Source organism: Homarus americanus, unplaced genomic scaffold, assembly GCF_018991925.1.
Source record: "Homarus americanus isolate GMGI-L3 unplaced genomic scaffold, GMGI_Hamer_2.0 scaffold54443, whole genome shotgun sequence".
NCBI classification, from domain to species: domain Eukaryota; kingdom Metazoa; phylum Arthropoda; class Malacostraca; order Decapoda; family Nephropidae; genus Homarus; species Homarus americanus.
The window spans coordinates 8,855,340-8,870,544 of NW_024750852.1; the positions used below are offsets into that span (position 1 = coordinate 8,855,340).

Here is a 15,205-nt window from a genome sequence, read left to right on the forward strand (position 1 = left end):
GTGTTGTATTTGCAACAGCTTCTACACCTTAAACAAATTCACGCCAAGGTTGCCCTAGGATCGGCCATCCCTGTACAGGAGGGGCAACCATTAAACAGTTTTGATTTTGATTTTGCCATTTACAGCGGCTAGTTTATTGTGCACCCTCTACTCATCCTGTGAGCGGTAACGCAAAAGGATTACTGAGTAGGGTTTGCAAGGGGTCAGAATAATTAACCCCCGTGGTCAGGATATTATGGCATTAAATGTTACACAGTATTTCATATAATTTCTTTGTTTAGTTCTATACATAGAGGGTAACTTATTCGCATTAAACAGTGAAGTGTGTGTATGTGTGTGTATGTGAGTAGATATAGATAATAGATGTTTTTTGCCTACTTAATTACAAAATAGGGAAAAGCAGAAGAAGTAAAATTACTCATCAGAAAAATGACCGCAATAGTTCATACGATATATATATATATATATATATATATATATATATATATATATATATATATATATATATATATATATATATATATATATATATATATATATATATATATATATATATATATATATATAGTGTATTGGAACTTAGGAGAGGTGTCACACCATAGTAAAAGTCACACCTTAGAAGAGAGTGTCACACCATAGCAGGAGTAAGTATCATATCATAGGAAACGAAAGTATCACATAATAGGAGGAGAAAGTGTCACACCATTGGAAAAGAAAGTGTCACACCATAATAGAAAGTGCCACACCAAAAGAGGAAAAAGTGTCACACCTACCTTGTTCTTGGCCATCATCATCTCGGCGCTGAAGACTCGACCACCACACCTTGGGCAGGGAGTCTCGCCCTCCAGCACCGGCAAGATGGCGTCAGGATTACCGTGAGGCCGTACCAAGGGGGCGCTGAGGGGGAGGGCGTCAAGTCAGTCTTAATAGTGAGGGCAGGCTGTGAGGTGTGTGTGTGTGTGTGTGTGTGAGGGATGGTGGTAGTGGCTCGTGATGGTAGTGGTGTGTGGTGATTGTGGCAGTGTGTGGTGGTGGTGTGTGATGATGGTAGCAGTGTGTGGTGGTGGTAGTGGTGTGTGTTGGTGGTGTGTGATGATGGTAGTAGTGTGTGGTGGTGGTGGTAGTGGTGTGTGTTGATGGTAGTAGTGTGTGGTGGTGGTGGTAGTGGTGTGTGTTGGTGTTATGTGGTGATGGTATTGGTGTTTGGTAGTGGTATTTGGTGATGGCGAATGATGATGATGTGTGGTGATGGTAATGGTGTGTGGCGATGGTGTATGGTGGTGGTAGTGGTGAGTGGTAGTGGCGGTGTATGGTGATGGTGGTGTATGGTGAAGGTAGTGGTGGTGTAAAGAGATGGTTGTGACATTAGTTATGTGTAGTGGTGTCTGATCTGTTTGCATCTATGTGTGTGTGTGTGTGTGTGTGTGTGTGTGTGTGTGTGTGTGTGTGTGTGTGTGTGTGAAGTAAATGATCACATCGTGTGGATTATTATTTCTGTTATTTGAAAGGATAAATTAACTACAAAAAATTGCCATTGGAATTTTTCATAATTATGCCAAAAATATATATATTGGAAAAATATAAACAACACATCGAAACACAAGCAATTAATTCACAGTAAAGGATAATTAGTTGGATGTATTGCAGGTTATCTACAGACACAGGTGTTGACTTAGCCAGCTTAGTAAATGTCTACTATACTCGACACTCATTACTATATATTCTATGCACATGCTAAGTCCAAAGCCTTAATGCAGTCTACCATCAAAAGGAAAATGGGATTCTGGCTATTCTAGCTTGTATCACCTGGAATGTCAAAGAAAACGGGGGTTAGGCTCACAGTTTACTGGGTATATACAGACCATGTGGATGGAGGTAATGAGTTTCTAGTCATGTTCTGTCATCCGTTGCATATAGTGTGTGGGTGTGGCTGCCAGGAATATGTTTATCTCGGTGGTTAGTGATAGATAAAGTAAACAGGGAATCAGGCCATAAAAAATACTTTGTCTTGCATTAGAAACATAATCTGGCAGAAACACGTCTAGGATATACTGGAACTTAAACAAAATAGTATTTAGGACAAAAAATAAAGTAATATCTTGATGTAAATTATGAATGTTATATAGTTGTTTATTAATTTGTTGGTTGATTTATTCATATATTTATGATTTTTTTAAATTAATTATTTATGTTTACAGGAGTGTTTGGTGTAGTGACTCACCATACAGAAGATATAGTTAACACGCCTCGCCTAGACCCTCCAAGGTTCATGGTTTATGTTGTTAGTTTGTTATCACCTTCTGTCTGTCGTATATAGTTTAGTGCGCCGAGTTTGTTTGGAAATTTTAGTGGCGTTCTGCGTTACCATGGCAACTGAAGGGTATGGCAGAACTAGCTTCTGTGAAGTATGTGAGGGATCTAGCTCAGCCTTTATCTACTGATTGTTTTATTTTATTATATATATGTATACATATATATATATATATATATATATATATATATATATGTATATATTTCATGTACATCCACAATGAAAACGTGGATAAGATAAATCTTGATAAAATCACACAGGGAAATGATGCTCCGTTGTTTATATATATATATATATATATATATATATATATATATATATATATATATATATATATATATACACACAAGTCAGGTATTGAGGTAGACATGAGGTAGACGTGTGCGGGCCGTCACACACACAAACACACTACTACCGTGGTGTACAAACAACATGTAATAATGGAGGTGGCCAATAAACCTACGAGTCAGGATCACACTGCAATGTCCCTCCACCATGGCCGAACCCGTAACCTTTGGGCCCAAACTTCTTGCCGTAGCAGACTGGGGGTAAGAGCAGAGTTACCAGTGTTAGCCGCACACATACACAAGCTGCTTGGCCCCTGTGCCTGGACAAAGGTCCCCAGATACTTGTGTGTGGAAGCGTCCTTGTAAGTGAAGTTGTAAGGTCGTATCTTTACTCTTTGACTTGACCTCACAGATACATGGTACCAGTTACGTGCACAGTTTCTGAGGACCCAGACACAGACACACTACCATTTTAGATAAAGCCAAACAAAAACCTGGGACACATTTAGGCAAAAATCGTCGTGTCAACTTCCTGTAATATGGAAAAAATTATAAGCAAAGCACATTAATTTCTGATTTTTTTTCGCTTCTACGTTGACAGCATTGTTTTAAGAAGCGTTAGGTTTTTGTTTTGTTTTTAATTTTACAGCACCAAATTAGCTTAGTACTTCTAAATCAGATATAACCTAGAAAACGGAATTATATTATATTAGAATTGTTTTTTATTGTTTTATATATATATATAGAACACGGAGGTAAATAGATTAACAGAAAAATGCTTTCAAAATTTTCTTTGAAAAATCTTCTTCCATGAGAAAAAAATTCAGGAAGAGTGTTAGGAGCAGCAGCGTGTAGAGCAGCGCTTGTTGTGGCTATTGTGTGAGCGAGTGTCCAGCGCTGCACCACCTCCCGCAACACCAAGGCCACACGTGCAGCTCCGTACCAACACCAGTACCAGTACCAACACTAATACTAGTACCAACTCTAATACTAGTACCAACACTAGTACCAGTACCAACACCAGTAACAGTGCCAACACCACTATCAGTACCAACACTAATACCAGTACCAACACTAGTACCAGTACCAACACCAGTACCAGTGCCAACACCAGTATCAGTTACAGCACCAGTATCAGTTCCAACACCTGGACGGCCGGACAGGTAAACTGCCCCAGACTCAGGGGAGCTGGCGGACAGGTAAACATGGTGGCATCCGACCCGCGACCTGTCACACTTACTTCTCTTCGGTGCCGCAGGTGAGAGTGCCAGCCCCGGACCCAAAGCCGTAACCTTTGGGCCCGAACTTCTTCCCATAACATACTGAGAGATACAAGAGGTGAGACATTGTGTTAGCACCTTTGCAATGAAGTTCGCGGAATACCTTTTAATAAAACCTCTTGGTTCCGTGGGGCCAAGAGGTGTACCTGTCAAATAATTTTTTTTACAACACTTGTTTGTTCAGTGGGGTCAACAAAAGTATGGACAATATAGGATAAAATATGTGTGTGTTGGCCGTCGTCTGCATCGCCTCCGTCGTTCTCTCCTGCTGGCCTGTGGATACTTAACCCAGAATAATTAGCTTACATGAGTACTCATCTTGATCATAAACGTACAGTCGCCTGCAATTATGCCTGGTACAGTGGCTGGCGTATTTTGTGAGATGTGGCACCTCTGTGTGTGTTTGTTTACATCCTATTAAAACTCCCGGAATGCTCCGAAGAAACCTCACAATAGTAGCCAAATTAAGGACGATAGAAAAACATTCCACAGCGTTGCCATATCTCACAAAACGAGCCAGCCATTGTACCTGATATAAGTGCAAGCAACTGTATCCCCTTCCCCCCACACACACATCTAAAGATGTTTCATTTACCTTTACTTTATAGTTGTTGTCAGATAAAAATATTGGGAGTCTGTAACCTGATTTGTAAATTTAAGGAATTGGGAAATTATTTAAAATTTTGCTAAATAATTAAATCAGTCATTTTTTTCTAATATAATGTTTTATCGTCAGTCAAACGGGTGACCATTTTCAATAAGATTTCCCTCATTGCGCTGTGAGCTCGTGTTTGGTTAATATCGAGGTGTTTGTTGTCATCGCACGATTCTGGCTTGACCGCTGATATAACTTCCCTGTACAGGGGTATTGCAATATCGTTCCATAGGGAGACAATAGGAAGTGAACCTGGTAGATTTCACTGATGAATCAGGCAAACCTTCATTGTTCCTCTGTAAACGTTACTTTCTCTGACTGCAAAAGTTGAGTTACCTTTTACAGGATCATAAAAATACTAGATGTGTACAAACGTGAATGAGTATATCATTGAGTGGTATTCTTTTTAAGTAATATACTGTATGATACAGAACAGTTTTTGACAGTAGGATATCGTGCAGCAGCTGCCACTTGCTGCCTGATGACACGCGGACCATCCAGGCAGCAGCAGCATCAGGACCAGCTGCCTGGCGTCACGTGGGCCAGCTGCCTAGTGACAGGTGGTAGGGGTGAGGTAGGATGTATGGAGGTTAAGTGTGGGCGGGCTGGGCACCACCACGGGTTATTATTACTGATGGGGCCATAGCCGCCCTCCCCTTCTCGCTGGCGCCGCCACCGTCAGGGACCCATGCTAAAATTGGTTAGTTCGTGAGAGCAGCGTAGGCGTATAAGAGAAGGAGAAGGGGGAGGAGGTGGGAAAGGATGGGCGTGCAGGAGACTAAGGTAGAGAGGGAAGCGTAGATATACAAGGTGGGATGTGGAAAACGAGGGCAAGATGGAGAAATGGGGGGTAGCGGCACAATCTAAACCACTTCTAAGATTTACTGGTCAAGATGAATGACTATAAGGATAAGTAGATTGTCACAGGGACCCGTTCCTCCTGTGTGTGTGTTGGGTCGGGGGGGGATGGATACATTGATCAAGCCGACTTGACGTTGCTGCCGCGCTAGATAAGGAGTTTCCTCACGACCCAAATATGGCGGAAACTAGTTGGTTGGTGTAAGTTTCTGGTGGTGGTTGAGAGGTTGCCCCGTTCACTCGCCACCGGTCGCCGCCAACAAATCAGCGAGGAGCATCGGAATAACTCTTAAAACCTTATACTTCACACCTGCCTAATTAGAACACGTACATACACTTATACACCAGTGACCTCCATTTACAACTCGTTCTCGATATTTTGGTCAAAGGTCACTTCAGCTGGGTAGATGAGAGGTAAACAGGTGGCGAGGAGATGTAGGGTCTATTATTAGAGAAGCGTGTTGGCAGGGGCGCGCTGGAGGACGGGTGCCGGGGGAGGGAGGCAACCGCTGGCACTCTGCGGCACTCACCACAGTGATTGCGGAATACGGAAGTCTCCTATCATGACGTGTACCTTTAGTGTCTAATATATTTCCTCACACACACACACACACACACACACACACACACACACACACACACGCACACACATGCACACACACACACACACACACACACACACACACACACACACACACACACACACACACATTCATAAAAGTTACAGTAACTAACCATAAAATATTATCATTATTTGATAGACAGTAACATCTGCCACAACCTCCTAGTAAGCACAGTGTGTCATAATTGCAAGGTGTGCCATGAGGTATAGATGATTCCCACGGTGTGTCGAGGAGAGATAATTCCCACGGTATGTCATGTGGTAGAGTTATTTCCCACATTGTGTCATAAGAAGAGAGATAATTCACACAGTGTGTCGTGTGGTTGAGATAATTTCCACGGTGGATCATGCGATAAAGAAATAATTCCACGGTGTCATAACATAAAGAGAAATTTCCCATAGTGTGTTATGAGGAGAGTGATAATACCCACGGTGTACTGAGACAGGCTACCTAATAACCACACTTCTGACCTCTATCTTAGATAGCCACATTTGTGGCCTTTGCCGCTGATAGCCGTATATGTGACCTATACCTAAGATAGCTACACCTGTGACCTCTGCCTCAGATAGCCACACCTGTGACCTCTGTCTCAAATAGATACACCTGTGACCTCTGCCTCAGATAGCCATACCTGTGACCTCTGTCTCAAATAGATACACCTGTGACCTCTGCCTCAGATAACCATACCTGTGACCTCTGTCTCAAATAGACATACCTGTGACCTCTGCCTCAGATAGCCATACCTGTGACCTCTGCCTTAGATCGACTCATTTGTGACATTTGAATCAATTACTGCATATATATATCAGTAATTCAGTAATTGGAGACCAAGATGTTAAATGATTTCGGATCGTGTTCCTGGGTAATTGTTAGCCAGTGGAGTTGGCGAGTTGTCCGAGCTTCTCGGAATTTCCCTTGATACTGGGTTATGCTACTCGTTAATATAGGGTGTGGTTGTGTTGGCAAAATGCCTAGATGGCCCTAGAGCCAGACATCCTTGAACACGAAGGACAACCATTTCTTCTTATGTATGTATGTGTATATGCATGTATGTGTATAGTATGTATGTATGTAAGTATGTGTGTGTGTATGGAATATTTCAACCATTTATAGAATAACCCCCTTCCTTTAACAATCTGATTAGGTACTTCACTATACTGTTAACAAAATTCAGTTTAGACATATTAACCTTATACTCGGTATGAGGGGGTATAAGTTTCACTCAGCCACAACACACACCCTCTTAACCTTACACTCGGTATGAGGGAGCATGAGAGTCAAGTTTCACCAACAATTATACAAAATAGTAATTCAGGAAAAAGAACAAAATCGTGATTTTCATCTTAAATACATATAAACACAGGTAGACGACCCTCATTACCTGTCTCACACGAAGGATGTTATTGCCCCGGGGTGGTCATTAGGCTATCAAATAACTCCTCCCACACTTTAATTGTCAACATATTTTGTGTTTAAACTACTTAGATTTTTTTTTAATCAGTTACCGTAAGTAGCTCCCATTCAGCTCCGAGAAGGAAATACCTACCTTGAAATGTTATACCCAAGGTTGAATTCCGCTGTAAATTTTACCTAACCCCTGATCGTAAGAATTCCCTTCAGGTATTTCTGGCTCGGTTAGTGACAGAGGGTAGCAAAAAATTTACACGAATCCCCCTTGAAAAGAAAACGTTAATATTCATTATCCGGTTTTTCTTTCTTCTTGACTGTTTGATGTTTCAGTATCAATAACGCCATCTAACCAAATATAAGAATAAATTTATAAATATTAGAATGAGGCGCAATTAATATGACAGATGACTAGTGAAAATAAAGTACATAATGATGTGTTCACTATAACTATAACTTAGATCTTCTAGTGTAGCGAAGTCTTCCAAATGCGCGCGCGCGCGTACGCGCATGTGTATATGTGTGTGTGTGTGTGTGTAGAACCGAACTTTTTGACTGTTTCTATTATACTCTTAACTGTTTCATCTTCTCATTTCTTTATAGTCTTTTCATCTACCATCAACTATTGACGTCTCATCATTATAATCAATCTACTCTCTACCTTATTCTCTCATCTTCGTATCGACTGTCTATTCAGGTACACCATTTTCTTATCGCTATATCGATTGTGTGTGTATATATATATATATATATATATATATATATATATATATATATATATATATATATATATATATATATATATATATATATATATATATATATATATATATATATATATATATGTATATATATATGTGTGTGTGTGTGTGTGTGTGTGTGTACCTAGAGAGTATCAAGTTGTAATGACAGATAGAAAGATGCCCCCTCCCCCCTAATAGGAGTAGGGAGCGTCATTGCCTTGTGGTCCACCTACCTTGGCACCATCTTGGCATGTGACGCACGCGGCAGACTGGCACTGTGTAAGTGTGTCTGTGAGGAGAAGGAGTCTTGTAGTAATGCGACACCACTTTTTGGACCACATCTTGTTATTCGATACGTCGGTCTCTCTCTCTCTCTCTCTCTCTCTCTCTCTCTCTCTCTCTTCAGTAAGATACAACACATATGGATCAAACTACACACCTATAGGTAACATCACACCTGAGGTAATTATATAATCTTTTTTCCAATGTAAATATCATCACAATAAGACATATACTAGATAATATGACTTGCAGTAGGAGGTAAATCACTTAGAGTTACATATATTTACACAATAAAGTTTACATTTATCACTGAACCTGAGGGAGGAAAGATTATTATTTCAAAAAGGTGTGTAATAGGATACCTGTATTCGGTTTTAGTTACGTACCTGTTCCCTATAGGTAAACCTGTACTCCTTTAAGAATACCTGTACTCTGTAGGTAAATGTGTACTTGTACGTAAACCCATACCTGTTCTTAAACCTGAACCTAAACCTATACCTGGACCTGTATTTAAACCTATACCTGTACCTAAACCTGTACTTTTACCTAAACCTGTTCTTATACCTAAACCTGTTCTTGTACTTAAACTTGTACTTGTACCTAAACCTGTACTCTTACCTAAACCTGAACCTGTACCTAAAATGTACCTGTACCTAAACCTATACCTGTACCTAAACCTGTTCTTGTATTTAAATCTATACCTGTACCTAAACTTGTACCTGTACCTAAACTTGTACCTGTACCTAAACTTGTACCTGTACCTAAACTTGTACCTGTACCCAAACCTGTACCTATACTTGTACTTAAATAAACCAACCACAATAATGATCTGTCACTTTACATCTATGAGAGTGTGTGTGGGGAGAGGGGGGGGGGGTGGTCTCGTATCGTGTACCTTCTACCGGTAACTGACCCTCTTGGCACTCACCGCCCCTCTAGTTCCCCCACACTCTCCCTCCCTCTCTCTAACTACACTGGTATATGTCACCCTTAACTCCTCCAGCCCCCCTCCCTCCTCCCCCTCCCTCATTACACTAGGTCAGAGATCAAGGGTCAGCGAGCTTACCTTTGCAGTAGACTTCCTTGTCGGGCCGTCGCAGTGAACCACGGAGTCGAGAGGCTTGCGACACGCCTTACAATTGAAGCAGGTCCTGTGATAGCTCTGTAGGGGCACACATACACCGTCAGTTACCAGCGATATGTGTGTGGGATGTGTGTGTGTCGGTGTGTGTGTGTGTGTGTGTATCGGTGTGAGTGGTGGAGGTGTGAGGTCGTGTGTGTGGGGGGTTGTTAGTGTCGGTGTGTGTGCGGGAGGTGTGTGGAAGAGGTGTGTATGTGGATGTGTGTGGAGAGACGGATTTTGTCAGTGTGTATAATGTTTGGGTTGGTGAATACATATGTGAGTGATTGTAGTTTATTTGTGTGTGTGTTGTGTGTGTGTGTGTGTGTGTAGTGTTGAGTTACTATTATTATTATTATTATTATTATTATTATTATTATTATTATCATCATCGTCATATCAAACAATGAATCTTGAACTATAAAGTACACCACTGTGTGAGTGTGTGTGTGTGTCTGTGAGTAGGAGTTTTGTAATAATGTGACACCACATTTTGGACCACTTCTTATTATTCACCCATCATGGAGATAAAGGATTGGCAATGCTAACTGTACCAGGTGGAAGTGTGGGTGACTGTACAGTACAATAAAACTCGTGACATCATAGCTTTTGCTCCTCAATAAGAGAAAATGTCGAGGAGGTATTCAGGGTAATGTTATATCACTGATTTATATACTGTTGATAATACTGATATTCCCCAGGCTATAAGATGGTCGTGGAGGATTCAAAGAGTTTTTCCTCGTGCCATCCCCCAGAGGTACTTTTAGGGGCGTTGTTCAATGATGTGTGCAAGAGGAGAATTCTTGGTACACACTATGGTGCTTGTCCACACTGTATGCTGTGCATGCTGGTGTATAGGGGTCGTTCTCGAGGTTTGTGTTTAACATGAGTTTACTGGAGGTCGACGACACACTCCCTGGCCCCAACGACCTTTATTATCAATATTGATGGCTTCTACAGGAACCAGTTTCTAAATAGGATCTAAATATTATCCAAAGCCAATATGATCCTTTGACTCTGAGGTTACCTGATGAACTTCTCTTGGATCAGTTTTGTATGTCCTTGAAATAATGTTTAATGTAAAAGTCCTGGTCATCAGAGACGGTTGTTATAGTGGGTGTACCTGTCTCCCTCCACTACCACACCTGCCTGGAGGTGTACCTGTCTCCCTCCACTACCACACCTGCCTGGGGCTGTACCTGTCTCCCTCCACTACCACACTTGCCTGGGGCTATACCTGTCTCCCTCCACTACCACACCTGCCTGGGGGTTTACCTGTCTCCCTCCACTACCACACCTGCCTCGGGGTGTACCTGTCTCCCTCCACTACCACACCTGCCTCGGGGTGTACCTGTCTCCCTCCACTACCACACCTGCCTGGGGGTGTACCTGTCTCCCTCCACTACCACACCTGCCTGGGGGTGTACCTGTCTCCCTCCACTACCACAACTGCCTAGGGGTGTACCTGTCTCCCTCCCCCACCACACATGCCTGGGGGAAGGAACATCCTGTACCCATCCACCCTTCCTTCGACCCGTCAAAAATAATTGAAACCAGACGCACACACACACGGACTCTTGCGTCAACATTTCTCAGTGACTATTGATGTACTATCATATCTAACTGGTTCAGGAAAGCTACCACATAAAGAGGACGACCATAACGAGATCAGCGTTACACTTCTACTCTTATTGTTACTAAAAGATAATGTTGATATGTGATTTATGTTTTTGGTTGTTGTGATTGTTATAGAAGACAATGTGGAGTGTGCCTCAACCTATGTGTGTTTACCTGTCCTCGTGTAGTGTGAGCTAAGGTTTTACTCTGGGTAAATTTTGGTTTACTGTGGAATTGTCGTCGGTATGTGTGTGTGTGTGTGTGTGTGTGTGTGTGTGTGTGTGTGTGTGTGTGTGTGTGTGAGTGTGTGTGTGTGTGTGTAGTGTTGTAGTCTCGGGTTGGCAGTGTGTTGGGATCCGCTGTGCATGTGTGTGTGTGTGTGTGTGTGTGCGTGCGTGTATACAAAGAATGTACTGTACATCTAGACCATGCAGGTATACACATAATGTATATAAACAGTGCAGGCATACGAACAATGGTAAATAGTGAGGCAGTACGACGGTGGTAGTGAGGGAGTGGTGGAGAACGTGTAGGTGTGACGGTGGTGGTGAAGGAGTGGTGGAGAACGTGTAGATGTGACGGTGGTGGTGAGGGAGTGGTGGAGAACGTGTAGGTGCGACGTCTAGTTTTGTCCTCACATCCCCAATAAAAGGGAAATTCTATAATACATACGAGGTAGAGTGAGTCAATTACCTTCCCATAATATTAGTTAAAGGTAAAAATCAAGATACGATTTTCTGAGAACGTGTCATTTTGTCGTAGATTCAATGAGTCGCTTTGATACGTTCTTAGCTGCCGTACCCCCTGTAACCTAATCTAACCCATAATGCCAAAAAGGTTTATAAGTTGTATTTGCCTCATAACTTAAAATGTCTATCTTTCCTAAATGGCTATATTAATATACAATGCAAACTAATATTCGCAATAGCTTTTCACGCTTGACATTAACATGTGCTCTGAACTGACTGTTTCACTTGGCATCAGCTGCCAGAGGCCTTCAATTAGTTTAGTAATTTCAAGTTTTTCTGTTATTTTTCACCCTAAAACTATGAAAGCGAGGAATCATCTTGTTACCGTAGAGTCTCAGAGAAATGTTTACGTCATTATGACCACTAGGGGGTGCTGGTGGTAAAGTGGTACCGCTCTTGCCTTCGCAAGCGAGATGTCACGGGTTCGATTCCCGGGCCGGTGGAAGTTTTTGGACATATTTCCTAGCCCCCATTAGTCCCTGTTCACATAGCAGTAAAGTAGGTACCTGTTGTAAATCGAAAGTTGCGAATTCGTATTCAGGGACAAGTTGTTGGAGCTTCCAATAACTTGATGACATTAACCATTGACTCTTCAGGCTTCTACGCCCTTAACTCATGAGACATAAAGGCAAGCATGAACTTAGCATGCTTCCCTGTTGGGTGCTGTAAACGCTTCTGCGCTTCACCTTACACAAGGATGTAGGGGAGTGCCCAAAATAAAAAAAATAAAAAATTATGACCACTCTTATTTATTTTTATTTTTTTGGTGTTTGTATATCCTGACGTTTCATAATATCAAGGGATATATATACTGATCGTTTGAGTGAGTGGAGTCAGTATCTCTCAGTATCAGTAGAGGTGTACAACTAGTGTCTCTCAGTATCTCTCAGTATCAGTAGAGGTGTACAAAAAGTGTCTCTCAGTGTCTCTCAGTACCTTACCGTATCAGGGAAGATACACTACTAGTGTCTCTCAGTGTCTCTCAGTATCAATGGAGGTGTACTACTAGTGTCTCTCAGTGTTTCTCAGTATCAGTGGAGGAGTACTACAAGTGTCTCTCAGTGTCTCTCAGTATCAATGGAGGTGTACTACTAGTGTCTCTCAGTGTTTCTCAGTATCAGTGGAGGAGTAATACAAGTGTCTCTCAGTGTCTCAGTGTCTCTCTGTATCTCTCAGTATAAGTAGAAGTGTATCTCACAGCATCAGTTGAGGTGTACTGTTAGTGTCTCTATGTATCTCTCAGTATCATTGGAGGTGTACTACTAGTGTCTCTCAGCGTAAGTGGAAGTATTTTACAAGTGTCTCTCAGTATCTCTGAGTATCTCTCAGTATCAGTGGAGGTGTACTACTAGTGTCTCTCGGTATCAGTGGAGGCGTATTACTAGTGTCTCTCAATAACTGTGAGAATTTACTACTCGTATCTCTCAGTATTTCTCAGTATCTCTCAGTATCAGTGAAGGTGTACTACAAGTGTCTCTCAGTATCTCTCAGTATCAGTGAAGGTGTACTACAAGTGTCTCTCAGTATCTCTCAGTATCAGTGGAGGTGTACTACAAGTGTCTCTCAGTATCTCTCAGTATCAGTGAAGGTGTACTACAAGTGTCTCTCAGTATCAGTGAAGGTGTACTACAAGTGTCTCTCAGTATCTCTCAGTATCAGTGGAGGTGTACTACAAGTGTCTCTCAGTATCTCTCAGTATCAGTGAAGGTGTACTACAAGTGTCTCTCAGTATCTCTCAGTATCAGTGAAGGTGTACTACAAGTGTCTCTCAGTATCTCTCAGTATCAGTGAAGGTGTACTACAAGTGTCTCTCAGTATCTCTCAGTATCAGTGAAGGTGTACTACAAGTGTCTCTCAGTATCTCTCAGTATCAGTGGAGGTGTACTACAAGTGTCTCAGTATCTCTCAGTATCACTGTAGGCGTGTTACAAAGGCCTCACAGAATCTCTCAGTATAAGTGGAAATGTACTTCTGGTGTCTCTCAGTATCTCTCAGTATTAGTGGAGCTGTATTACCAGTGTCTCTCAGTGTCTCTCAATGACTGAGAGAATTTACTACTCGTATCTCTCAGCATCTCACAGTGTGAGTGGAGGTGTTGGTCTAGTGTCTCTAAGTGTCTCTCAGTATCAATGGAGGTGTACTTCAAGTGTCTCTCAGTATCAGTGTAGGTTTACTACTAGTGTCTCTCAGTGTCTCTCAGTATCAGTGAATGTGTACAACTAGTGTCTCTCAGTGTCTCTCAGTATCTCTCAGTATCAGTGAATGTGTACAACTAGTGTCTCTCAGTGTCTCTCAGTATCAGTGGAGGCATACTACTAGTGTCTCTCAGTGTCTCTCAGTATCAGTGGAGGTGTACTATTAGTGTCTCTCAGTGTCTCAGTATCAGTGAATGTGTACAACTAGTGTCTCTCAGTGTCTCTCAGTATCAGTGGAGGCATACTACTAGTGTCTCTCAGTGTCTCTCAGTATCTCTCAGTATCAGTGAATGTGTACAACTAGTGTCTCTCAGTATCAGTGGAGGTGTACTACTAGTGTCTCTCAGTGTCTCTCAGTATCAGTAGACGTGTAGGACTATTGTCTCTCAGCATCAATGGAGGTGTACTATCAATGTCTCTCAGTATCAGTGGAGGTGTATTACTAGTGTCTCTTAGTGTCTCTCAGTATCAGTGGAGGCATACTACTAGTGTCTCTCAGTGTCTCTCAGTATCAGTGGAGGTGTATTACTAGTGTCTCTCAGTGCTTCTCAATAACTGTGAGAATTTATAACTCGTATCTCTCAGCAACTCACAGTGTTAGTGGAGGTGTACTACAAGTGTCTCTCAGTATCTCTCAGTATCACTGTAGGCGTATTACAAATGCGTCACAGTATCTCTCAGTATAAGTGGAAGTTTACTACTAGTGTCACTCAGTATCTCTCAGTATCAGTAGACGTGTAGGACTATTGTCTCTCAGCATCAATGGAGGTGTACTATCAATGTCTCTCAGTATCAGTGGAGGTGTATTACTAGTGTCTCTTAGTGTCTCTCAGTATAAGTGGAAGTTTACTACTAGTGTCTCTCAGTGTCTCTCAGTATCAGTGGAGGTGTATTACTAGTGTCTCTCAGTGCTTCTCAATAACTGTGAGAATTTATAACTCGTATCTCTCAGTATCTCTCAGTATCATTGGAGGTGTACTACAAGTGCCTCTCATTATCTCTCAGTATCATTGGAGGTGTACTACAAGTGCCTCTCATTATCTCTCAGTATCAGTGGAGGTGTACTACAAGTGTCTCT

The 15,205-nt window shown here is 41.8% G+C and overlaps 1 protein-coding gene across 1 annotated transcript in view; it reads right to left on the bottom strand.

Moving 5' to 3' along the window:
• LOC121854361 (muscle LIM protein Mlp84B-like) overlaps positions 1-15,205 on the bottom strand; it is a 45,696-nt gene that overhangs the window by 21,704 nt on the left and 8,787 nt on the right. Inside the window, 4 exon segments of the mRNA XM_042348984.1 lie at positions 774-897; positions 3,839-3,920; positions 9,513-9,539; positions 9,542-9,608. Coding sequence (XP_042204918.1) covers positions 774-897; positions 3,839-3,920; positions 9,513-9,539; positions 9,542-9,608 — 300 coding nt within the window.